Below are 25,890 nucleotides of genomic sequence, written 5' to 3'. Positions count from 1 at the left end.
GCCTTAGCCGCTTGAGCCACAGGCGCCGAGCCGGCTGTATAGTATTTCATGGTGTACATATACCACAGTTTGTTGATCCATTCGTGGATCAATGGGCACTTGGGCTTCTTCCATGACCTGGCAATTATGAATTGGGCTGCAATAAACATTCCGATACAAATATTTTTGTTGTAATGTGGTTTTTGGTCTTCTGGATTTTCCTCTGTATTTTAAATATTTTTTCTGCTTGTATAAAATTACTATAATTGAAAGATTTCTTTAGATTACTGAAGTTCAAAAAAGCAGTTTATTTAGTATATAATAAATTCAAACAGTGAAAAATAAGTATAATTTATTTAAACCGTTAGAAAATCAGGATAGAACAGAATTTTGGTTTAGAAGTACCTTTACTATGTGAATATTTGCTTGTATTGAATTACTATTTTATGTTGAAATATAACAGAAAAAAGAAAGTACAGAAAACATAGGTATACAGCTTGACAAGTATAAAGCAAGCACCCTAGAAGCATTACTGCTTCAAGAATAGGGATAGATGGTTTTCTGTCCAGTACTTTTTAGCTCACTACAATAATACAGTAAATTGGTACTTTCCTTTTATTTTTTTATAGAAAATGGCTATAATATTTTGGCTGATGATTTCTTGGTTTTTTACTTGTTTGAAAAATATTAAATGAATTCTTTCATTTATTCAACATTTATTAAGTAGTAAGTAGATGTTCATCCTAGACAGAACTGTCTGACTTCATCAGAACATTATAATTAATTTATCTTCACTTATTTAAAATACTAAAGCTTTATTCTTTAGAAGGAAATGAAGCAGTAATTTAGACTTAATGATCTTTTAATAGGTGTCTTTTCCATCTTCTGGTGCTATAGCAAAATACTACAGACTGGATAATTGATTAAGAAAAAACTTATTTCTCACAGTTCTAGAGGCTGGGAAGTCCAATGTCAAGGTGCTGGCAAGGTGAAAGAGAGCAGAGAAGGGAGCCAAACTCCTCCTTTTATCTGGAACCCACTGCCATGGTAATGAATGAATGCCCTCCCATTCCTGAGGGCAAAGCCTCAAGGCCTAATCACCTCTTTAGCTTCTCACCTCTCAACACAGTTGCTTATGAACTTTGGGGGACACATTCAAACCATAGCAATAACAGCTGTAACATTGTATTACATTTTAGAAAATCAGAAGAAACAAAGCCAAAGGTGATAAAGTATTATTCTTAGGATATGTAAAGGAGAATGACTATAATGAGTTCCTCCTTGAAGAATATTTTATGTACACAATTTCAGAAGAAATAGAAATCATATACTGATTCCATGTTCTGATGATTACCCATGATGAAATTCTCAGAATGACACTCCTGAGCAACTCTAAGTGTATGCGAGCTTTCTTCACATCATATTATAGTTTGGGAATATTAGTAAGTATTATAATATAGTCAGTTGTAGGAAACATTTAATAAAGGTTATCATTGGAAAAGAGGGTGTTGTGCTTTTTTTAAAAAAACACTCCTTTTATAAAAGGAGAAATTTGTCAAAATCAAATGTTGTTTTCACAATTAAAGAAAGGGAGATAAATGTGAAATGGTAGGAACTCCATCCTGACATTTATGCCAAGAGGTAAGAAATTTAATAATGAGACTGGTTTTTCCAGTGAGGTAGTTTTTTTAAAGTGAAGAGTTGTTTATCATCCTTGAGTGTGATTGGCAGTGAACACACTGGAAGGCTTGGTTTTGTAACCTCCAACCCCTCCGTGTTTCCCATGTGACTCTTAGACCAGTGTTTCTGTGCTCCTGATACTAGGAAACAGGGAGGATGTGGGGAGCACCCTTGCCTGAGACCACCTACCATCTCTTCCTCAAGTTGACCTTAAGGGCAGTTCCTATGGCACCCTGACAGTGCAGCCATGGAGTAGGGTCCTCTCAGCCTTGTTGGGAACATGGAGCCAGAAATCTGGCCCCCTACCTATCTGGTCTCCTGCTGCTTCCTGGAGAGCCCTGGAGGTGGAGTCCTGGTCTGAGAGAGGAAGAAGGAATGTCAGAATCAGCAGTTTCTATACAGAAACAGCAGTGTGGAGTGAGCAAGAACACAGAATTCTGCGTAGATCGTGTGTATCTAAAAAATTTAATTTCCTTAGTGTAGTATTTTCTTGTAATTAAAGACTAGTGTGGTAGAACATGGTAGACTGATTGTTTCTACCAAAGCAAATCAGTTAGTAAGAAAAGATTCCCTTTATTTAATTGAAAAACAAGCTGGGCATGGGGGCTCATGCCTATAATCTCAGTACTTGGGAGGCTGAGGTCAGTAAATTGCCTGAGCTCACAGGTTGGAGAGGAGCCTGAGCCAGAGCAAGACCCCATCTCTGGGCGTTGTGGCAGGCACCTATAGTCTCAGCTACTCGGAAGGCTGAGGCAAGAGAATCACTTCAGCCAAGAGTTTGAGGTTGCTGTGAGCTGCATGGCACTCTACTGAGGGCAACAAAGCGAGACTCTCCCTCAAAAAAAAAAAATTGAAAAACGACTTTTAGGAAATACGTTATGATTTACTCTATGTCTCTTAATATTGTATATTTAAACCTAGGAAAGACAGGTGTGTGGTGAGCTGTTTATTTAATTTGGCCAATTTTAGACAACATTTTATTCTTTTACAATTTTTAGTTTCTGTGGGGATTTTTTATATAATATGACAAATATGAAAAAATAATTTGTTTAGATTTAAGAAATGAGAATGACAAGATTAAAGAAGGGTTGTTACTTTTATAGTTCAAAGTCTTTAAAAAGTCATTTAAAATTTTTCTTCAGCTTGTTTGCAGTTTTATCTCCCACCCTTTCTTTCAGTTGAAGGGATGCTGCTGTGACCTGCTCACTGCGGGTCAGTTCTGATCTGGCCAGAGAGGTTTGCTTCAGTTCCTTTTCTTTCTTCCCTTTTCCTCCAGGGTCAAGGGAGCTGACTCAGGGTTATCTTCAACTTCCCTTTGGCTGATAAAAACAGAAAGCCAATAACAGTGTTTAAAGTTTCTTTTTTCAAAAATATTCTTACCCACATTTCAGTGTAGCAGTGATATTTAATGTGGTTCTTTGTAGTTACGGGCCAGAAAAATTGGCATGAACACTCTAGGCTGATTCAAGGCAGGAAATAGACTATATGATATTAGGTACCCACTGTTACAGCTGTGATTTCATCCCTCAACATATTATAAATTTTCGTGATCATTTTAAGTGTGAATTAACAAGAATAAAGAGTTCATATTTGGCTTTCATGATGTTATTTGATAATCGTATTAAAAATAGTGATGGGAGGCCAGATATAATGACTCATGCCTCCAATCCCAGCATTTTGGGAAACAGGGAGGAGGATTACTTGAGGCCAGCAGTTCAAGAACAACCTGGGCAACATAGCAAGATCCCATTTATAAAAAGTAAAAATAAAAATAACAACAATGGGACCTAAGAGACAGAGGAAGGGATACTTGATACCAAATTCAGTAATGTACTTGTCAGGCCTCCGGTGCTTCTGCCTCTTTCGTTTATATCTTCATCTCTAAAAATAAATCATTTCTTATGAATTTTTATACATGAAAATCTATGAAGTGAGGGGAGGGGAGTTAGTCACCAGATTTGGTGATATCATAAAATTAAATAATACTTTTGGATTCCTTGTGGATTGCTCCCCCCCTTTTTAAAACATTTTAGATTAACATGAGGGTGCAAAAGTTTAGGTTATACTATTTTCATTTGTAAGGTAAAGTTCAAGTTGTAGTTGAGCTCTTCACCCAAGGGATATGCTGAACACCCTCTAATGAGATCCCACCAGTCACCCTCCCTCCTTTCCCCTCGATAGATTATACTTGTGTTTTTCTTTCGTATGGGCATGTAGTTGTTTATATATTGGTTTCATATTAGTATTGAGTACATTGGGCACTTTTTCCCCATTCTTGAGGTACTTTACTAAGAAGAATGTGTTTCAGCTCCATCTAGGTAAACACAAAAAATGTGAAGTCTCCATCTTTTCTTATGGCTGAATAGTATTCCATGGTATACAGATACCAGTTTGTTAATCAATTCATGGGTTGATGGGCACTTGGGTTGCTTGGCAATTATGAATTTAGCTGTAGTAAACATTCTGATGCTAATGTCCTTGTGGACTTAACAACTTAAATTATGTTCAAAAAAAGAATATACCTACTGTGCTTTGAAATTCTTTCAGAAATAATATAATTAATGATTTTTTTTAATTTTTGCAGTACTCCTAAGCACATCTAAGATCCTCTCATGGCACACTGGTTGAAAATCACTGATTCAAGTGTTAAATTGGGATATTGTTAATGGTAAAAATTATCTATATTTTGAAAACTCTGTTCTTGTCCCTATGATATTGGCAAGGAAACATTTTCTTCGCCCTACTCAACAAATGGTCATTTTTACCATTTGTCCATGCTGAGAAAGCTTTTGTCCAATTCAAAATATGCAAATATCCTTTCCCATTGTGTAGGTTGTCTATTGCTCGGTTGTTGTCTCCTTAGCTGTACAGAAGCTTTTCAGTTTCAGTAAGTCCAATTTGTTTATTTTTGTTTTTGTTGCAATTGCCACAGAAGTCTTCCTCATAAAGTCTTTCCCCAGGCCAGTAGCTTCAAGTGTTTTCCCCACACTTTCTTCAGGGATTTTTATTGTTTCGTACCTTAGATTTAGGTCTTTTATCCATCTTGAACCAATTTTTGTGAGTGGAGAAAGGTATGTGTCCAGTTTCAGTCTTTTACATGTGGATATCCAGTTCTCCCAGCATCATTTATTAAATAGGGATTCTTTCCCCTAGTGTATATTCTTGTTTGATTTTTTAAAGATTAGGTGCCTGTAAGATGTTAATTTTATCTCCTGATTTTCTATGCAGTTCCAGATGTCTTTGTCTCTTTTTTTGTGCCAATACCATGCTATTTTAATCACTATGGCTTGTAGTACACCCTAAAGTCTGGTAGGCTGATTCCTCCAGCTTTGTTTTCGTTACTGAGAATTGCCTTGGCTATATGGTGTTTTTTCTGGTTCCATACTAAATGAAGAATTATTTTTTCCATGTTTTGAAAGTATGATGTTCGTATTTTAATAGAGATGGCATTAAATCTGTAGATTACTTTGGGAAGTATAGACATTTTAACAATACTGATTTTTCCCAGCCATGAGCATGGTATGTTCTTTCATTTGTTAATATCTTTTGCTATTTCTTTTCTTAGGGTTTCATAGTTTTCTTTATAAAGGTCCTTCACCTCTTTTGTTAAGTATATTCCTAGGTATTTCATTGTCTTGGAATGAGACAGGGAATTGTGTCCTTGATTGGCTTCTCATCTTGGCTGTTATTAGTATATACAAAGGCTACTGTGGACATTGTGGACATTGATTTTATATCCTGAGACATTACTGTATTTTTTTTATCAATTCCAGGAGTCCTGTGATTGAGTCTTTGAGATTCTCTAAGTATAAGATCATATTGTTAGCAAAGAGCAAGAGTTTGACCTCCTCTTAGATGCCCCTATTTCCTTTTATTGCCTGACTGTATTGGCTAGAACTTCCAGTACTATGTTGAATAGTAATAGTGATAGAGAACAACCTTGTCTTGTTCCAGTTCTGAGTGGAAAAGCTTCCAGCTTTACTCCATTCAGTATAATTTTAGCTGTGGGTTTGTCATAGATATAGCTTCAATCAGTTTGAGAAATGTGCTGCCAGTGCCAGTTTTCTTCAGTGTTCTAATTAGAAAAGGATGTTAAATTTTATCAAATCTTTTTTCTGCATCTATTGAGAGGATCATATGGTCTTTGTTTTTCCTTCTCTTGATATGGTGAATTATGTTTATGGATTTGTGTATGTTAAACCAGCCTTGCATCCCTGGGATGAAACCTACTTGATCTTGATGAATGATTTTTTTAATGTGTAGCTGGCTTAGGCTAGGATTTTATTGAGAATTTTTGCATCTATATTCATTAGTGAAATTGATCTGTAGTTCTCCTTTTTAATTGAGTCTTTATCTGGTTTTGGTATCAGGATGATGTTTGCTTTGTGGAATATGTTGGGGAAGGTTCCTTCCTTCTCAATTTTTTGGAATAATTTCTGCGTTATGGGCATAAGCTGGTCTTTGAAGGTTTGATAGAATTCTGATTTGAAGCCTTTTGGACCAGGGCAGTTTTTTGTTGGGAGATTTTTTATTGTTTCTTTGATCTCAGTGCTTGAAATGGGTCTGTTCAGAAGCTTTATTTCTTCTTAATTAAGTCTAGGGAGAGGATGTGATTCTAAGTATTGAATCCAACTATTTCACTTTGTTAAATTTCTGGGCATAGAGTTTCTTATAGTATTCAGAGATGATCTCTTGTATCTCTGTGACATCTGTTGTTATTTCCCCTTTATCATTCCTGATTGAGGTTACTAGAGATTTTACTTTTCTGTTTCTAGTTAGTCTGGCCAAAGATTTATCTATTTTATTTACTTTTTCAAAAAGCTGACTTTTTGTTTCATTAATTTTCTGAATGATTATTTTTATTTTCAATTTCATTAATCTCTGATTTAATTTTGGCTATTTCTTTTCATCTGTTTGGTTTAGGGTTAGATTGATCTTCTTTTTCCAATTCCACAAGGTGGTTTGTGAGTGTGCTGATGCACTCACTTTCTGTTTTTCAATGGTAGGCATCTAGCACAATAAATTTTCCTCTCAGAACTGCTTTTGCTATATCCCAGAGGTTTTGGTGACTTGTATTTTCATTGATGTTATATATGAGGAAATTAGCAAATTCCTCTTTTATCTCTTCCAGAACCCAAGTATCATTCAGCATTATGTTGTTAAGTTTCTAAAATTTTGTGTGGGGATGAACATTTGTGTTGAAGTTGAGCTTAACCTTTTTATAGCCTTGTGGTCTGAGAAGAGACCTGGTATATTTCTATTCCTTTATGTTTGCTGAGGGTTGGTTTGTATCCTAGGATATGCTATATTTTGGAGTATGTGCCATGAGCTGATGAGAAAAACGTATATTGTTTTGCTTTGGGATGGAGTGTTTTGTATATATCATATTAATCCCATTTGTTCTAATGTCATGTTTAAGTCCTTTATATCCTTGTTTAGTTTCTGTTTGGAGGATCTGTTTAGTTCTGTCAGAGGGGTGTTGGAGTCCCCAACTGTGAAGATGTTATGGATGTTATGGGATATTGCTCTCAGCCTTCAAGTTCTGTTTCATATATCTGGGAGCATTTAAGTTGGGTGCATAAATGTTTAAAATTAAGATGTTTTCTGGTTGTATTGTTCCTTTGACCAGTATGAAGTGTCCATCTTTGTCTTTCTTAACTAAAGTTGCTTTGAATCTGCTTGTATCTGAGAATAAGATTTTAACCCCTCCTTTTTTCTGACTTCTATTTGCTTGAAACACTGTTTTCCATCCCCTAACCCTGAGTCCTTCAAGGCTCGCTGTGTCTCCTGGAGATAGCATATGGATGGCTTGTGTTTTTTTATCCAATCAGCCAGCCTATGCCTCTTCAGTGGGGAATTCAATCCATTGACATTTATTGAGAGTATCGATAAATGTGGTAGAATTCTATTCACCTAATTATGAGATAGTTTGTTGTGTAGTTTTATCCTTTGTGTCATTGTGCAAGCTAGGCTGTGGCCTTTGGCTTCTCGGTGTTTACTTTGGTGATGGTCCATTGTGGTGTTCAGTATTGCAAGTAGGTCTAAGTATTTCCTGTAGAGCTGGTCTTGTGACAAATTTCCTCAGTGCTTGTATATCTGCTAAAGATTTGCTTTCTCCATCAATTTTAAAGCTTAGTTTCGCAGGATATAGGATTCTGGGCTGAAAATTATTTTGTTTAAGGATGTTGAAGGTGAAATAACCATGCTTTTCTGGCTTGGAAAGTTTCATTTGAAAAGTCTGCTGTCATCCTAATGGCTCTGCCCTTGTAGGTCAATTGGCACTTATTCCTAGCGGCTTGCAGGATTTTCTCCATCTTGACTTTGGACAGGTTCATTACAGTGTGTCTTGGAGAGGCTCTGTTACATTTGAGATGACTCCTTTCAGTTCAAAATCCATCTGAAAGGAGTGTGTCAGGCTCTTTAGTAAAACTTGGGAAGTTTTTGTTTATGATAGTCTCCAGTAGGCCTTCTCTACCTTTAGGACTGTCTTCTTCCCCTTCAGGGATTCCCATTTGAACATATGTTGAAACACTCCGTGGTGTCTCGTAGTTCTCTAAGTGCCTCCTCTGCTTTCTCTCTCTTCTTTTCTAACTCTGTAACTACCTGTGTTCACTCAAAAGACTTTATTCTCTAACTCTGATGTTCTTTATTCTCCTTGTTCTAATCTATTTTTGATACTTTCTACTGCTTCTTTACATTCCCTGATTGTCTTCTTTATTTCTTTAAGGTCATCCATATCTTTTCTTTTCTTTTTTTCTAGTTTTTTTTTTCTTTTTTTTTTGAGACAGAGCCTCAAGCTGTCGCCCTGGGTAGAGTGCCTTGGCATCACAGCTCACAGCAATCTCCAACTCCTGGGCTCAAGCAATTCTCCTGCCTTTGCCTCCCAAGTAGCTGGGACTACAGGTGCCCACCACAACACCTGGCTATTTTTTGGTTGCAGCTGTCATTGTTATTTGGCAGGCCCAGGCTGGATTTGAACCTGCCAGCTCAGGTGTATGTAGCTGGCGCCTTAGCTGCTTGAACCACAGGCGTCAGGCCCATATCTTTTCTATATTCTACATATCTCTCATCTGACTTTTGGTTCTGTCTTTCTTTTTTCTCATCCATTCCCTTTATTGTCTTAACCATCCATATTTTAAATTCCCTTTCTGTCAGCTCATTATTTCTTTATAGGATGTGTCTTCTGTAAAAGCTGTCTTGTGGTCCCTTGGAGGAGTTGCTCTATTTTTGTTTTTCACAGTGCCTGAATTTTTCTGTTGGTTCCTCCTCATGTGTGCTTTCTTCTTCACCTCTTTGTGTACTTTTTTTCTTCTCAATTACTCCTTTGCTTCAAATTACCTTGTCTCAGAGTTTATGTGATGAAGAGACCTCTTGGGGTGAGGCCAAAATGTGGAAAAAGATAATGAGCAGGCAGGGAGAAACTGGGAAAGAAAGAGTAAAAAGGGAGGAAAGAATAAAAGAAAAGAAAAAAGGGAAGGAGGAATAACAGAAGAAGAACAAGGAAAAAAAATCTTGGAGAATGGGAGAGAAGGAGCTCAGGAAGAGGGGCTCAGAGTAATGGAAGAAATGGTTTTGATCAGGACGGTGCTGAGGTCACACTTATAACTCAAGGGTTTTGAGGGGGTTGGACTAGGAGGGTTCCTTGAAATCAGGCAGTCCTTACCAGCCTGAGCAGAGCCAGACTCTCTCTCTCTGCCAAAACTAGGAAAGGAAGGGACAGAGCAAAAACAAAAAACACTAAGGAAAAATTAAGTAAGAATGAAAACAAAGTAGACAAATTCTGCAGCACATTTTGGCCAATATTATCTTCCTTGGGCCAGAGGTAGAAAGGTCTCTTAGTTCCCTTGTCCTACCAGCCAGACCACAGCTGTGTCTCCCTAGCTCTCAGCAAAAAAGAAAAGAAAAGTAAAAAAGAAAAAAGAAAGAATATTAAGATAAGAATAAGACAAGAATGGATAAAGGAAATTAAAAATACCATTGTATCTAATAGAGGAGAGAAAGGGAAGTGGAGTAAAGAATGGAAGGAGGAATACAAGGATAATGGAGGTGATATCTTAGCTGTTGCAGAGGCAATTATTGTTGGAGAGATGAGAAAGGTAGAAGAGTGTCTATTGGCTCGGCGCCTGTGGCTCAAGTGGCTAAGGCACCAGCCACATACACCTAAGGTGGCAGGTTCGAATCCAGTCCGGGCCCACCAAACAACAATGACTGCTGCAACTAAAAAATGGCCAGCTGTTGTGGTGGGCTCCTGTGGTCCCAGCTACTTGGGAGGCAAAGGCAGAGACAGGAAACTCGCTTGAGCCCAGGAGTTGGAGGTTGCTGTGAGCTGTGATGTCACAGTACTCTACTCAGGGGGGGACAGCTTGAGGCTCTGTCTCAAAAAAAAAAAAAAAGAGAGTCTGTCAAAAGACAGAATGGAGTAGAGTGAAATATGGAGAGAGAATAAATAAGGCTAAAATACTGTAACCAAAAAAGGCAGGAGTTCTTGCTCCTGGTGAAAGTAAAAATAGAGGTTAAGAAAACCAATCACACAAATAAGCAAGAAACAGAACACATCAACACAAAACATAAACAAGCTCCGAATAAACAATAATAAGCAACCTCAGTAACAAACAAAAGAACAGTAACAACAACCCCCCAAAAGGAAAAAATACTAACAAGATGAAAAATAAACAAAATAAAAAACTAATTGTATGTATTTGTATATATATATCCATTCCAGACAACAGTTCTCACGGAGTGCTGGAGTCCCTGAGCCTGTCATGACTAGAGGACTGATCCTATCAGGCAGAACTAAAATGGCTGTTCCTACAGGGGGCCTGGCCTCACAACCTTCTTACAACCTTGCCAACATGGCCGACCCCTTACTGGCGGGACCTCCCCAGAAGGGCTGTCTCTACCGTCACTACACCAGTGGCAAGTCTACTCCAGCCAGCCCTCAAATCTGGCTGCTATATACTGTTCAGGTTTGCCCACTTTTCCAGGCAATCCACACACTTCCCCTGCAAAACCGAAAGCTGCAAAAGACCTCTTTGCGTCCCGATCTCCGCAGCTCCCTGCAGCAGCTGCCACCTGGCCGTTCTGCCGGCAGCCTGTGCAAGATTTGCCTATCGTGTCACCTGCTGCTCCAGTTCATATACAGCAACCAGCTCCTCGCTGCAAGGCTCACCCCAAGCCATAGCTGCAGGCAAAATATACTGTCTAAACACTGCGTGCTTAACTCTCCTTTCTCAGTTGGTCTCAGAGAGCTCGGCCTGATGGTCTTCCTGATTCTCCATCTTGTTCTACCCTCTATTTTGCCTGTTTTAAGCCAACTTAAGTGACTGATAAATTAGATGTTATTCGTTAGAATGTTTTTTTACTGATAGTCATGGAGGGGGACAGGATAGAAGGGTTGAAGTTGGTGTATCAAGGATAGAGTGGCAGTAGGGACACCTGGGTACTGTCAGTTGTACTTTTAGCTCTCTCTGCTACACTGGTTCATGATGTATTGGCTCGTGATGAGACACTGTTGTGTGCAGAACTATATGCACTGCTGGTGTCCATCATGACTGCCTAGAGAGGGTTTGCAAGTCTCTAGACTCGGGAAAACTACAGTGTCTACCCATAATTAGTAACTTGCTATTTTAACATTGGGTTCTTGAAATTTTTCCTAACACATTTATTTATATATTTCTGAGTGGATGCCACATTTATAAAAATAGACATTTAATTATCTATTTCTATACTCTGTTTAGCCATGTAAACTTTTAAAGGTTATTTTTAGTATATTTATGGACACAATTTTAATGATATTTTCTTAGCCAAAAATATTACCTACAGTTGTATAAAACAAGGGGTTTTAAATTAAGAATTTTTTCAGGAGAGAACTTGCTTTCTGGATGCTTAGAGTGGAGGATGGCTGATTGGCAGTGGCAGTGTGTGTGCTGGGTGGTGTCAGCATCACATTGCCCTGTCTCAGTTCAAACTGCCATAGCAAAACACACAGACTGTGATTTAAACACAGACATTTATTTCTCACAGTACTGGAGGCCACAAGAGTCAGGGTGCAGCATGGCCAGATCCTAGAGAGGGCCTTCTTCCAGATTTTAGGCAGCCACCTTCTCACTGTGTGCTCACATGGCCTTTCCTCTGTATGCACATGGAAAGAGCAAGCCCTCTGGTATCTCTTTCTTTGAGGATACTGATCCTGCTGGGTCAGGGCCCTACCCTTTATGACCTCATTTAGTCTTAATTACTTCCTTAGAGGCCCCACAGTGGAGGTTAGGACTTCAACATGCAAATTGTGGGGGAGGGGGGTGCTGGGGCCCAGGACTGGCCAGGTCTCTGGCCCCTATCTTGCTTGGGAACAATTACCCTTAGGTGCCTGAGGGCTATTCACCTTAGGGGTAGGGGGGAGAAGGGAGGGTCAGTCTTTAAGAGAGAGAAACAGTTTTAATAAGAGAGTAAATCTTAGCAGCCTTTGTAGAGAGACACTGGGGCAGGCGCTCTGCAACCAGGAGCGAAAGAGTCAGAGTAAGCAAGTCAGTGAAAAAATGAAGCCCCAATGCTCCCAGACTAACCTTTCCTGCAGCTGTTTATAGACATGATCCAGTGGCTGTTTGCACCACAAATGTAGAGACTGCCAAGCACTGATGTTCTCGTCTCACAAGCTCTCGTGTTAAGGAGAGCCGAATCCTTCCCCATGCCCTTATCACCAAGGTGTTACATTACCAAGCTGTTACCCGTGTTTCTTATAATTACAGAGTATTCCAAACTTAACTTTCACTTTTCCTTCGTATTTGCTATATGGTCTGCTACAGGGGGATCACAAATATTTTACCCACAATGCCCTACCTCCACCATTGTCTGGGGATCCCACTTTGCTTAGGGATCTGTTGCTTTCTCCAGTTTTTGTATGCTTTTCCTTACTTGGATTTCTTTAAAAGCAGGAACTTCCAGTGCCCATTTACCCTCTGCAGGATAGTACAGGCTTCCCTGCTGAATGAGTGACTGTAATGTGCCCAGTAGGCAGTACTGAGACATTCTGCCCCCCAGGAGGCTGAGGAGCTCAGCTGAGTTTCAGGTGCTCTCATCACTAGGGATTTTGACAAACATTCTGATTGGCTGATCAGTCTTGTGTAGTCTTTTTATTTTTTTTAAGAGTTGGGTTTTAAATTTCTTTTTTATACTTAGAATTATTGTGGCTTCTGGAGGTGGGTATTTTAAACAGAATGAAAAGGCAAAACAATGTGGAATCAAGAAGTGAAAGCACAATTGTTTACAGTTTAGTAAGTAGTTGCGGTTAAGAAATGTGTCTGTTTATCATTGCCAGATGACTTAATGTTTTATGGGTGAGCCTAAATTTTAAACAGAACTAATTGTGCTGCTCATGGGCTAAGAGTTCAAGTAGAAGGTGTCTGTCATTAAATCTGCATTTCTCCAGAATTTTTTTTTAGGCATTATAATCTGGCTTTCCTAGTTAGAACTTTATGAATTTTTATCTTGAAATTATCAGTGGAATGAATCTGATGTCATCTTATAAGATTTACTCAGAAAGTAAAATTTTTATTTGCCAAGCTTTAATAATACAATCAATGACCTAATAAAGAATCACTTACTGAACACTTATGGGAACATATCACTGATATGCTTTTGGGAATCTCTGGTAAATTATGTATAGTTGTAACTTCTCCAAAGAAAAGGAAACATAATTATGTACAAGTAAATACAATACAGCTTTTGGCACATGTTAATGAAAAAATTTGGGTATAGTACAACCAGTGAATAGATAAAATGTCATTTGTATTTGATTTTGGAATGTATTGTTTATTTTTGCCTTCAGGGCATCATGAATCACTGTTTAATGTGCACTCTCTGGGTACATGCAAAGTGCAATTGAGGTAAGGGACATGAGTCGGAAGCATCCTGATTGGCAGAGAAATTAAGACCTGAAGTAATCTCCCAGATTCCTTGTATCAGTTTCTATTAGGGTTCATTTGCTCTTACACAGATACTGGTACTGATCTCTGTGGTGCAGCAGTCCAGTAGGATTGGGATTTTTTTGCCTTGAGCAAAAATAAGAATGGAATGAACATTTATAGAGATAGTGAAGATTACTATCTTCTGATAGCTGAGGGTAGTAGAAGATACTGTTATCAAGACATCAATTTTGGATGTCTTGACAGAGTTTATAGTTTAACAGAAAAAATTATTCATTTTCTAAATGTTTATCATCCCTAATCATCAGGGAAATGCAAATCAAAACTACCCTGAGATAATCACCTAACCCCAGTGAGAATACTCCACCTCACAGAGTCTCAAAGCTGCAGATGATGGCATGGATATGGAGAGAAGGGAACACTTTTACACTGCTGGTGGGATTTCAAGCTTCCTTTTTGGACGGAAGTATGGAGAATCCTCAAAGAACTCAAATTAGACCTTCCATTTGATCCTACAGTCTCATTACTAGGCATCTACCCAAAAGAAAATCCTTTTATCATAAGGACATTTTCACTAGACTGTTTATAAAGTGCTCAGTTTATAATCACCAAAATGTGGGAAAAGCCTAAATATCCACCAACTTGGGAATGGATTAACAAGCTGTGGTATATGTATACCATGGAATACTATTCTGCCATTAAAAGAGATGGACATTTTACATTTTTTGTATTAACCTGGATGGAAGCAGAACACATTATTCTTAGCAAACATCGTAAGAATGGAGAAGCAAGAATCCAGTGTACTCAATTCTAATATGAAGCCAGTAGACAATCTATTATGCACTCACATAAGAGAAAAACTCAAATCAATTCAAAGTGGGGGGCAGGGGAGTGGGGAGGAAGAAGGGAAGGGGATAAGGGTCTTCCCACTGAATGGGCACAGTGCTAGGATGGATGGCACACTTGTTAGGGGCGGGACACAATTATAAGAGGGACTTTACCTAACATGCAAACATTGTAACCTAATTCTTTGTACTGTCAATTAACCTGAAACAATAATAAATAAATAAATAAAATTATTCACTTTCTGTGTTAAATCAGAGGTGTTAACCTGAGGAACAGTGATGAGGTGAAGGAGAGTGATGAGCTGAAGGGCAACGAGGAGAGTTGTGCTTAGAGAGAAGTTCCCCAGAGAGACAGGTATGAACTCTCTAAAAGGAGGATTATTTTTCACCTCAATGTAGAAATAATTTAGAGTTGCTTGGTTGCAGTAATGGAATTGGAGGCTAGAGGCCATAAGAATTAACAGGTGACCAGGGACTTTCTGTACGGTGGAAGGTAGTTTGGATTTTACCTAGTCAGTAGCCATGAAAGAGTTCAAGTAGAAGGTGGCTGTCATTAAATCTGCATTTTACAAGATCATTCTGGTGAGCCTTAGGAATAGTAGGTAGGAAGAGTTAGGTACTAGCCTGGGAAGGTGAGTTAGGGCCAGGCAATGATAATACCTAAAAAGCATCTCAATCTTAATATATCCAAAATTTATGTCTTGATAACAGTATCTTCTACTGCCCTCAGCTATCAGAAGATAGTAATCTTCACTGTCTCTATAAATGTTCATTCCATTCTTACTCTTGCTCAAGACAAAAAAATTCTAGTCCTACTGAACTGCTGTTCTCTCTCCTATCCACTCACAATCCATAAAAAAATCCTAGTCCTACTGAACTGCTGTTCTCTCTCCTATCCACTCACAATCCATCAGTAAGTCCTCTTGGGGGCAGCACCTATGGCTCAGTGAGTAGGGTGCTGGCCCCATATACCGAGGGTGGAGGGTTCAAACCCGGCCCCGGCCAAACTGCAACCAAAAACTAGCTGGAGATTGTGGCAGGTACCTGTAGTCCCAGCTACTCGGGAGGCTAAAGCAAAGAGAATCGCCTAAGCCCAAGAGCTGGAGGTTGCTGTGAGCTGTGATCTCATGGCACTCTACCAAGGGTGATAAAGTGAGAATCTGTCTCTGAAAAAAAGAAGAAATAATAAATAAAATAAGTCCTCTTGGCTCTCCCTTCAAAGAGTATCTAGAATCCAATCATTTCTCTCCTGTCGTTCACTAGATTTCAGCCACCACCATCTCTTCTAGACTCCTAGACTGCTGCAGGACCTTCCCATCTGGTCTCCCCACTTCTTCTGGTCTCCTTCATGGCTCTTGCATGATGACAATGCACCAACTGACGTGGAACTATCTGTGAGGAAGTTTTTAGCCAGTAAACAAATAACTGTATTGGAACACCCTATCTACTCACCTAATCTAGCCCCCAATAACTTTTTTCTTTACCGAAAGATAAAGGAAATATTGAATGGAAGACATTTGGATGACATTCAGGACATCAAGGGTAATAGAATAACATTTCTCATGGCCATTCCAGAAAAGGAATTTTGTAATTGCTTTAAAAGGAAGATGAGACACTGGCATCAGTGCATAATTTCCCAAGGTGGGGGGGTGCTTTGAAGGTGACTACAGTAATATTGATACTGGATTTCTAGGCTTTTGGTTTCGACGATTCGATGAATGAGTCAACGGACCATAGAATGAACAGTGAAGTTTTATTTACAGCTCAAAGAACCAAACCTCCTTGCAGGGCAGGATACAAGTGTTACAACTCTTATGAAAACAACTCTTACAAAGAGCCAAGCCTCTTTGCAGGGCAGGATCAGCAGCGGAAGTGTTATAGCTACAGCTCTTACAAAGGACCAAGCCTCTTTGCAGGGCAGAGATCAGCAAAGGGCAAAGCCTCTTTGTAAGGCAGGATCAGCAGCGGAAGTGTTACAACTACAGCTAAAGTGTTACAACTCCTACAAAGAGCCAAGCCTCTTTGTAGAGCAGGATCAGCACTAGAAGTGCCACAGCTTTCGCTTCTTCTTCTGGACAGTCTGCGATGGTCTGCTGAAGTCTTATTCTTCTGCTCTATCTTCCTTGAAGGTCTGTGACGATCTGCTGAAGTCTTATTCTTCTGCTCTATCTTACTCAAAGGTCTGCCACGATCTGCCCTCAGGCTCTCTGCTCAGGGTCTTATATAGGTGTAATAGCTTAGCTGTGATTGGCCTATAAAATGGACCAATCAGGAGCAGGATTGAAAATGGACCAATCAGGGATGGGCACCAGTTTTCCCTTGATTGACAGGTCCTCCAGCGCTGCTCTACTGGAGCCTCTGGGGGAAGAAAGCTCCCCAGCTTGCCCCAACCTGCCGGTTTTTTTGCCAGCTGCTGCCACCAAGACAGAAGTGGCAAGTCCCCCAGGCCCTGCTCGGCTGAGCTGGCTGGGGCGCCACTTTTCCGGTATCAATATTCAGCAACAAGATACCCAGCACACTTTTTCTAGGATGAGTTTGTGAACTTAATTGTCAGAACTTGTACATTTTAGAGCAAGATAGTGGAGGTGGGTTAGCCTATTGGGGTATCTGATGATAAGAGATAGACCAATAATATAAGAGGAAAATTCAAAATTACTATGGGGTCAATGTTTGGATAATATTTTAGGGGAAGATGTTGGATAATATTAGTGGCCACAATTATAGTTTCAAAAGATTTTCTCTTAGAAAGGCTAATAGATATATCTGAGGATGATTTCAATGTCTCTCTTCCCCCATACTAACTTAACTTCACTTCGTCCTTTCTTGTATAGTGTAAATCTTCATTATATATATTAATTCATCAACATAAGCTACTTAGGAGGACTTGAGTTGACAGGCATATAAATGGACTTTGACTACTTGAACACATATATTTAAAATAAGTCATTTATCCCAGTAGTCACAAATATATTTTTGTTCTTATATCATTTATTCAGTTGTTTTCACAAATTCTTGGTCAATTTAAACCCAAAGAATTTTTTTGAGCAGTTAGCTGTCAAATTAAATTATCCATGCATTAATTCAGCAAGTGTTAGCTTGCTGAATTTAAGTTAGATACTGTCCATTTTTAGCTAAGAACTCTGTTTCATCTGGAATATGGATACAAATTACTAGATTGCATGGTGCATTTTCTAGGTGAGTTTTTCTACTTATGTTTCTTAATAATTTAACATTTTTGTTCTTACATATGAGTATCTGGTCTGCATTTGATCTTTGTGGCACTTTCTAGTATTTGAGGATTTTAAAGGGAAGGAATAGTTGCTTCTTCCTGGGATTCAGTAATCATTTTCTGGATGAGGTAAATTTTTGTCTGTCTTACAGCATTTATAAATATTGTTGCCCTGTGACACCAAAGTGGCCTTTTATGTACTCAGTCATCTAATTTCAAAATAATCTTTGTAAAATGAATATATCTTGTGCTCTGATTAAAAGCTTGCTTCAGTGGGAGCCCAGGTGGGCGGACTGCTTGAGCTCAGGAGTTCAAGACCAGCCTGAGCAAGAGCGAGACCCTGTCTCTACTAAAAATGGAAAAAAACTAGCCAGCCATTGTGGCAGGTGCTATAGTCCCAGCTTTTTGGGAGGCTGAGGCAAGAGGGTATTTTGAGACCAAGAATTTGAAGTTGCTGTGAACTATGACACCAAGGAATTCTACCCAGAGTGAGACTCTGTCTCAAGGAAAAAAAAAAACCAAAAAAACCTTTGCCTCAAGTGTATAATTTGTCATAGGTCACCTCATGCTTTTTTCTTCCTCAGACCAGAGGAAACTTATACGGCTTCATTTTCTTGTGGCAAGGGAAGCAATAGTGGATTTTCTGCAGCGAGGGCTCTAGTGCATTCTGTGGGGAGCATGGCACTGTTCCCAGCCAGGGGCACAGCCATGAGAGCCCTGCTCATCACTGCTTCCCAGGTGTGCTCAGTCACCACGTGAGCTGTGGTGTACAGTGTTGTGGTGACAGTCAACACCACAAAACATTTATTCCACAAGTTATTTGGTGCTAAGATCTTCAAAAGTCATAGTTACTGGAATATTATGAGGATTTATCATAAGCACCCTTCAAAGAAACAGCAGTCTGTGGCAGTGTGATGCATCTTAGCTATACAGGTATTTCTGCTGTAATGCTATTTATGCATTTCTCTAATAACTTGCCTTTTATAGACTCTGTCAGCGTTTATCAGAATTATTGAGTTGGTGTGCTACTGAAAACCAATGTCACTTTTTAAACCAAACTGCATAAGACATTTGGTTCCTTTTTTTGCCTTTTTTCTTTGAGACCAGGTCTCACTCTATCACCCAGGCTGGAGTGTGCAGTGGTGTGATCATGGCTCAGAACAACCTCCAACTCGTGGGCTCAAGTGTTGATTCTCCCATCTCACCCTTCTGAGTAGTTGGGACTAATCAGCATGCACCACCACGCCCAGATTATTTTTTCTACTTTTTGTATAGAGATGAGGTCTTCGGTTTGCTCGGGCTAGTCTTGAGCTCCTGATCTCAAGCAGTCCTCCCATCTTGGCCTCCCAAAGTTTATACATGTGAACCACCTCTCCTGACTGACAATAACTCATTATCTGAAGAGAGAACTTGTGCTGCTGCTTGGGCAGGTAGCTCACATGGCTGGGTGCTGCCATAGCAAATGTCACAGTGCAGGGAACCAAGAGCCTGTGCTCAGCTGGTCCACTTGAACATGAGCAGGACAGTGGGTGCCCAAAGGCACAGGGAGCCATGGAGCCCTGGACAGCAGCAGCAGGAGACAGGGGAGGCAACTGGCCTGTCACTTTTGGGGACGACCCCTGTTTTAACAGTTTTTAAAATGTGTCCAAGAGTGTACCTGTAGCCATTGCAGCCCCTAAAAATAGATTTTTTCATTTTGCTTCTGAAAACCGTAATTCTCTATCCACTGCTCTAACAACCCTGCCCAGCAAAAATTGTGTGGACTGAAGAGACCTCCACGTTATCCCAACTTCTTTTTCCATTCACCAACTGATAATGAACTACTTTTCCCTAAAGAAACACCTGTCATACTCGGCATTGACTTCTGAGTCAGCCCCTTTCTTTAGTTGTTTGCATGCCTCCCTTTCCTCTCCCGCAATGATGAGCGGCAGCTTAATATCTGCTTGTTAGTGCCTTCCCCAATTCCATTTCCTGCCTTGCCTTGAGAAATAGCAGCAGCATAGATGTGTACCTTCAGAGATAGTTGTCCACAGTAGAGCTCTGGGGAGGTTATGGGGCACATGCTCTTGGCACTGAGAAAAAGGAAGGGATGGAAAACTCGGGGTTGAATGGAAAATGAATGAAGGAAAGCTAGAGGAAGAAAGAAATGGAAATAAAATTAAGCCTCTAACTAAAATCTTAGCTCTATTTAAATATTAATTTTTATTATTCACTATTAATCAGTTGTCTAAAATGGTAGAGAAACTCGTATTAGTGTCTGTCATTAGAAAGGCACTATGTTAGGTACTTCACTTTCGTTCTCATTTAATTATTTTTTCTAATTAAAAAGCACAGTGTAATAGAAACATAAAATAAATAACACATGTTAATCTTTTATCTTTTTTGTTTTACATATTTTTATAATGGACACAACATGAGAGATAAATTGGAAACCTGAGTAACTCTTCTCTTTCTCCTCAGAGATAGCAATCGCTGTCACAACTTTTCTCTATATCCTTCTATTTTATATTTTTATATTTGTATTACATACATATTCATAAAAAATACTGTACTGGTTTCTGTGGGGTTCTTTAAATTGTACTATAGATATGGTACTCTGTATGTCTTGTATCTCACTTTTGTTTCTGAGATCTCTCCACCTAATGCTCATGGACCTGGTTCACTCGCCAGATAGTCAGTGCTGCATAGTGTTCTTTTGTGTGAACAAACCATGGTTTACTCATCCTACTGATTTATTCTGGTCCTAGTTTTCTCCTTTTACAAATGGCACTGCTATATGTTCCGAGCTTAGACAATTAAGTTCATGAACTCATCCTAGAAAAAGTGCTGTCTCATTGGTGAATATCACTACAGTCACCTTTGAAGAACTCCCCTCAGTCCATCTGTTGACCATAGTAATATCCAGCAATAAGATGTGTAGCACTTTGAGTTTGTGAACTTAATTGTCCTACCATGTATTTTTGTTTAGGTCTCCTGGTACTTGTGACAATTTCTGGGTACATACCTATGATTTGTGGGTTGCAAGTTATGTACGCTATCAACTTCATTTATCTCATTTAATTCTCACAATGTTCACTGGGACAGGTGGCATGATCTCTGTTTTACACATGAAAAAACTGACTCGTTGAAATGCTATATAACTTGGCCAATTTAATAAGAATGCCAGCACTTGAGTCTAGATCAAATTCTACCTATTGAACTCTAGAGCCAGAATACCCAGCAGGCCACATAAATCTTCAAAGTTTAACCTATATGATCATTGGAGTACTTGTAGCCAGCCAGTAACATAGGTAATTTCAAAGCATAGTCAAAGCAAGTAATGAGGAGGAGGCATATAAGAAAAAGAAAGATCAACAGTGGCAATATTTCCCTTTTTGTTATTAAAACAGTTCAAGACTTAGAGTAAAAAATATTCCTTGAAATGATGGTTCTGAGGTTTCTATCTATATTAGACTGTTTCTTTATGATAGAAGATGGTTTTGTGTTGCTTATAAAGCATATATTAATGCAACACACAGGTGTATTTTGATTAAAGAAAGATGTTACAATGAGCATGGTGCAGTCTGTGTTTTACTTTTCAAAGTGTGTGGACCATTTTACCCAGGTAAACAAGAGTTATCTGCATGTGGATCTTTTTTCATAACACTTTATTTACCTTTGATCCTTGTGTATTTTGGACTTCATTTTTGCTTTGTTTTCTTCTTAAATTTCTAGGTAGAAAATCTGGTGTATTAACTGTGAGAATTCTAGAGCTGCACGAGGAATGCACCATGCACATTGCCATGTGTGAGCTGTTAGCCGAGCCATCAGCTGCTAGCCCTTCAGGAGGTGTGGCCTCCATGCCTGCAACCCACCTGAGAGTTCTCTTCACCAAGGAGACTGCAGGCTACCTCAGGGGACATCCCCAGGACATTGTCCACATCTTCCCTCCCTGGTGAGTGCACAGAGTTGATTCTGGCAGTTCCCAACTGTGAGTTTGGCATTTTTGGCACTTTATTATGAAAAAATGCCAGGGGAAGAAAGCCAGAATTTGAGATAGGTTTTATGTAACAGAAGCACTGAATTGTCTCTGATGGTTTGTTCAGACTTTTGTCAGCAGATTTTTGATAATTTGAGGTGAGAGGGTTGACTAAGGACAATCATATTAAGATTCTTGCCCAAACAGTATGTTGTAAGATCTGGCTATTTTTGTTTTTATCCTTCTTTACAAAAATGATTTTCATATGAGGCATTATGTGACAATAGGATAGTACACATTAATATTTCATTGCTAGTCACTTGAGGGGGAGGATAAAAAGCATGACTCTGAGACATAACAGGATTTGAACTCCAGGAGCAGTCATTGACCAATCCTGACCAATCCTGGTCATGACCAATCCTGGTCATTACTGGATCAGAAATTATATTCCAGGATACCATGGTTGCTTTCTTTTGTGTGAGATAATTGGTTAATTTTTACCATAAAAATAAAATCTGATCAGTTTTCAGAGAAAGTTTGAGCAGCCTTGTTTTAAGAGCTAATCCTTAAGTTTTATGGCAATTTTGAAAAGTTTTCATTCCACTATGAAATTCTTAGATTCCTCTGTATTTGGAATGACTAACAAATCTTTAAGTTAAACTTTCCTCCCAGAAGAAGGGATGTTTTGATCATGTCCACAGCAGAGAGTAGTACTTATTGATGCTCCCAGTGACCTCCACATGGCTGCTTCAGTGGGAACCCTGAGTTCCCTCTGCACAGTCCCCTGGTTTGCTTCCCCTTGTTCATGGACTCCACCTTGCTCCCTTCTCTGGCTTCTAGGTGCTAAAATGCTGCCAGACTCGATCCTGGACTCTTCTCTATCACCCTGGGTCATTTCCTCTAGTTCTGGAGTTTTAAATACCAATTGCACACTGATGACTTCCAAAACTGTGCCTGCAGCCCAGACCTCCGCCTCATCTCCCATGCCTTCCTGCTGCCCCATGGATGCATGCGGCATGTTAAAATCAAGGGCCTGACTTTCCTCCCTCAATGTCTTTTTCCTACTCTTCTACATTGCAGGAAATAGCAATAACATTCCCATTCCCCCAAATACCTTTTTCTCTTCTTTCTCACCTAATGGCTGTTCCACCCATGGGAACCTCCTGACAGTTCCACTTCAGAATCAATAGAGTCCAGCACTTCTTGCCACCTTGAATGTCACAGTCCTTTCCAGGTTATCATTATCTCTTCCCTAGTGTGTCATTCATCTCTTAATTGTCCCTCCTTCTGTCCTGGCCCACCTTCTCTCCCCAGGATGACGGGAGGTACAAAGCTATTGGTACACAAGTTAATCCTGCTGCCCTTTGGCTCTCCACTGTTCAATAGCAGCACACCTCATGCAGAGTCAAAACCAGAGCCAAATGTGGCCCCTCCTGAGCCCTGGGATCTTATCTGCTGCTCCTCTGGCCTCCTCCACTGGTCTACAGATACCCCACTCGAGTCTCACCTCAGTTATTGCTGCCCTTGTGCTGTGGTATTCTGTTGAGGTATTCCCTTGACTAGGAATTTACTCAAACATTACCTTCTAAATTAGGCCTTCCTTGTGTCCCATGTCTAAAATTGAAACTACCTTCTTCCACATCTTTTATTTTCCCTATTTTTCTCTTTTAGTTGTCATAGTCAGACATATTGAAGTATAATTTTGTTTATTTGCATAGTGTGTGTTTTCCTATTGCAAGACTTTTACCCGTTTTGTTTCATACATAGGCCTGGGGCATTCAGCAGAATTTAACTGTGGAATGAATGAATTACTTGTCTAACAATACTCTGCCCCCTGTTTTTTTTCTATAATTTCTTGTGTTCTTACAGTTGTTTTATTTGAAGTCCTTTCTGGAAACTATGGTAAAATCTAGTAATATTCAGAGTGTCTGATTTTTGCAGTGTGTCCTAGTTTTTATCTTCTTTATAAAAAAAAAAAAACTACAGTTTATATTTCAGTTTTTGGACCTCAACTAAATACTGGTATACTCAAGCTATGTTGACTTTTTTACATTGAGCCACAAAAAACTGGAGGGTTGTTGTGTTAGAACTAACTTTAGAGACATTGGTGAACTCTTGGATTATGTCATTGTATTAGGTAAGCTGGAAGTTAAACCCAAGGCATCATATGGGGCCCTAATCATCATAGTCCCCCTGCATCTCTATATCTTTAGTATGTTCTTTTTCCCTTTTATCTTAAAAAAATTAGTTGGTATTTAGTAGGTATTTAATACATATGATAAAGAACTTCAAAGGTACCAAAGGACAGATAGTGAATACTGAAGTCTTCTCTTCCATCTGTGTTCCCAGCTAGTCCATTCCCATCCCCAGAAGCAGCCACTGACACCAGTTTCTCATACGTCTTTACAGAAATGATGTTGTCACAGCCCCTATGGCCCTGGTCTTGATCGCTACAAGAAGGAACCAGATTAAAAGTACAAGCTTGCAGGAGGCAGGCTAACCTTGATTGCAGGGTAGCCCTGAGCAACCTCCCCAGTAGCCTTTTATTGAGACAGTACAAGATAGGTGAGGGAAGTATTAGACAAAGACTTGATGCCTAAGGATTACCACGGGCTCAGGCTCTTGCTCCACAACAAGCACCTGCAGACGAATTGCCTGAGGGTCTGTCCCCCAGCTGCAAATCATCTTGCTCAGAGGTCGTCTGGCTTTTGACATCCACTACATTTCCCCCCTCTAGTGTATTAAAGATATTTCTGGATAGGCAAGGAAGAAAATCTGTCATTGGTTATTTCAGCCGGTCTCCTCACTGAGGAGCTTTCCTTACTGCTAAGTAAAAGAAATAAAAGAGCATATATAAGTATAACAAAATTACACCAACGGAACTAATCTGGGTATAAGGGAAACTATTTTAGCCAAACTAGGCATAGGGGAAAACATGTCCCCTTTGTGCTAATCACCACCCAACTACGTGCTATGGGCTGATCCATAGGGCCCATGACACGTCCGTGGGAAGTATTAACCACCACCGAAGTTATGTTAGGTGGAGAAAGGGCTGTACCAAACTCAGACCCTTTCCAAAGAGCAGTATAATTTTAAGTAAAGATTAGGTGCCCAACTGAAACAGATATAAATCCAACAAGTTAAATTCTCTCACCTTGGCCAATACCAGTATAACCATTACCTCGAAGCCTGCTGTTCAAGGTCTTTGTTGTCACAACCTTCGAAGGTTTAGAAGATGCATACTAAGCTTACGTGGGGCTTGTTACTCACCCCAAAATAATGAAATCCTGTATCAATCTTCCCACGCTGCATAGAAACTCCAACTGCCTCTTAGGGAAACAGGATGCTGACTGCTCTTAACTGCTTCCTGCTAATGATGGACAGTGATATGGGAGAGGCAGCTGGAGTTCCCACAAAGGAGATTGATCCAGGGTTTCTCTATTATGAAATTACCTAGGCTCCAAAAATCAAGGTCCTGTGAATAAAAGAAAAGTTAGTGAAAACAAATTTGTTAAGGTGCTGGCAAAGGTTTCCTGCTCATGTCAAGGCTTAATCCAGCGGGCTGGTAACCACTGCTTCTCTTGATGTTCTGCAATAATATGGGCAAAACCTTGACCCCAATGCAGTACATAACCAGGCTTCCACTCTGACGTGTCAGGTTTTCTATAAAAAATATGTTGTTGTATTGGAGAGGATTGTGAATGAATGAGAGATGTCCAATGACATTCTACAGCTATCTTTTTGTCATTGCTGAGATCCAGAAAATTAAGAGTGAAAAGAGCTCTAGTGAACATATACCTAGGACTATTATTCAAGGGGAGGTTATCCTCTTCCCCTCTCTGTTTATCTAACATATCTTTCAATGTTTTATGATGTCGCTATTCCAAAAAGATAGAAAGATATTTAATTTGTAAGTAGAATAAGAAGGTGCATTATCAGTTTTAATAGATTTAGAAGATCCATAATATTAAAGCACATGGTGAGTCCTTTCTCCCGGGAAAGCCCAAGAGAAATGAAAGAACGTATCTATAGAATGATGAACATGTTTCAGTCTACCAAAGGATGAGACAATGGTCACATCCATCTGCCATATCTGATTGCTGCTTCTCCTCTAGGGTTGATTCACCTGGAAAAGGAGGTAAGTGTATCCTTGAACAAGAAGTGCAGTTAGAAAGAATCTGCTGAGACTGAGTTCTTGTAAGTTGAAATTTCTTATAGAGCATTTTTGCATTAGAGTGTGTATAGGAGTGAAAGGTAGAAGCTTTTTAACAGTACCAA

The 25,890-nt window shown here is 39.4% G+C and overlaps 1 protein-coding gene across 1 annotated transcript in view; it reads left to right on the top strand.

Annotated features, from left to right (window-relative positions):
• Window positions 1–25,890, top strand: part of SPIDR (scaffolding protein involved in DNA repair) — a 533,511-nt gene that overhangs the window by 170,336 nt on the left and 337,285 nt on the right. Inside the window, 1 exon segment of the mRNA XM_023508281.1 lies at window positions 21,369–21,588. Within this exon segment, the coding sequence (XP_023364049.1) occupies window positions 21,369–21,588 (220 nt within the window).

This window comes from Otolemur garnettii, unplaced genomic scaffold, assembly GCF_000181295.1.
Source record: "Otolemur garnettii isolate 467f Iridium unplaced genomic scaffold, OtoGar3 scaffold00237, whole genome shotgun sequence".
Lineage (NCBI taxonomy): Eukaryota > Metazoa > Chordata > Mammalia > Primates > Galagidae > Otolemur > Otolemur garnettii.
Note: the sequence above shows the minus strand (reverse complement) of the source record. Positions and strands in the feature narration are given on the sequence as shown.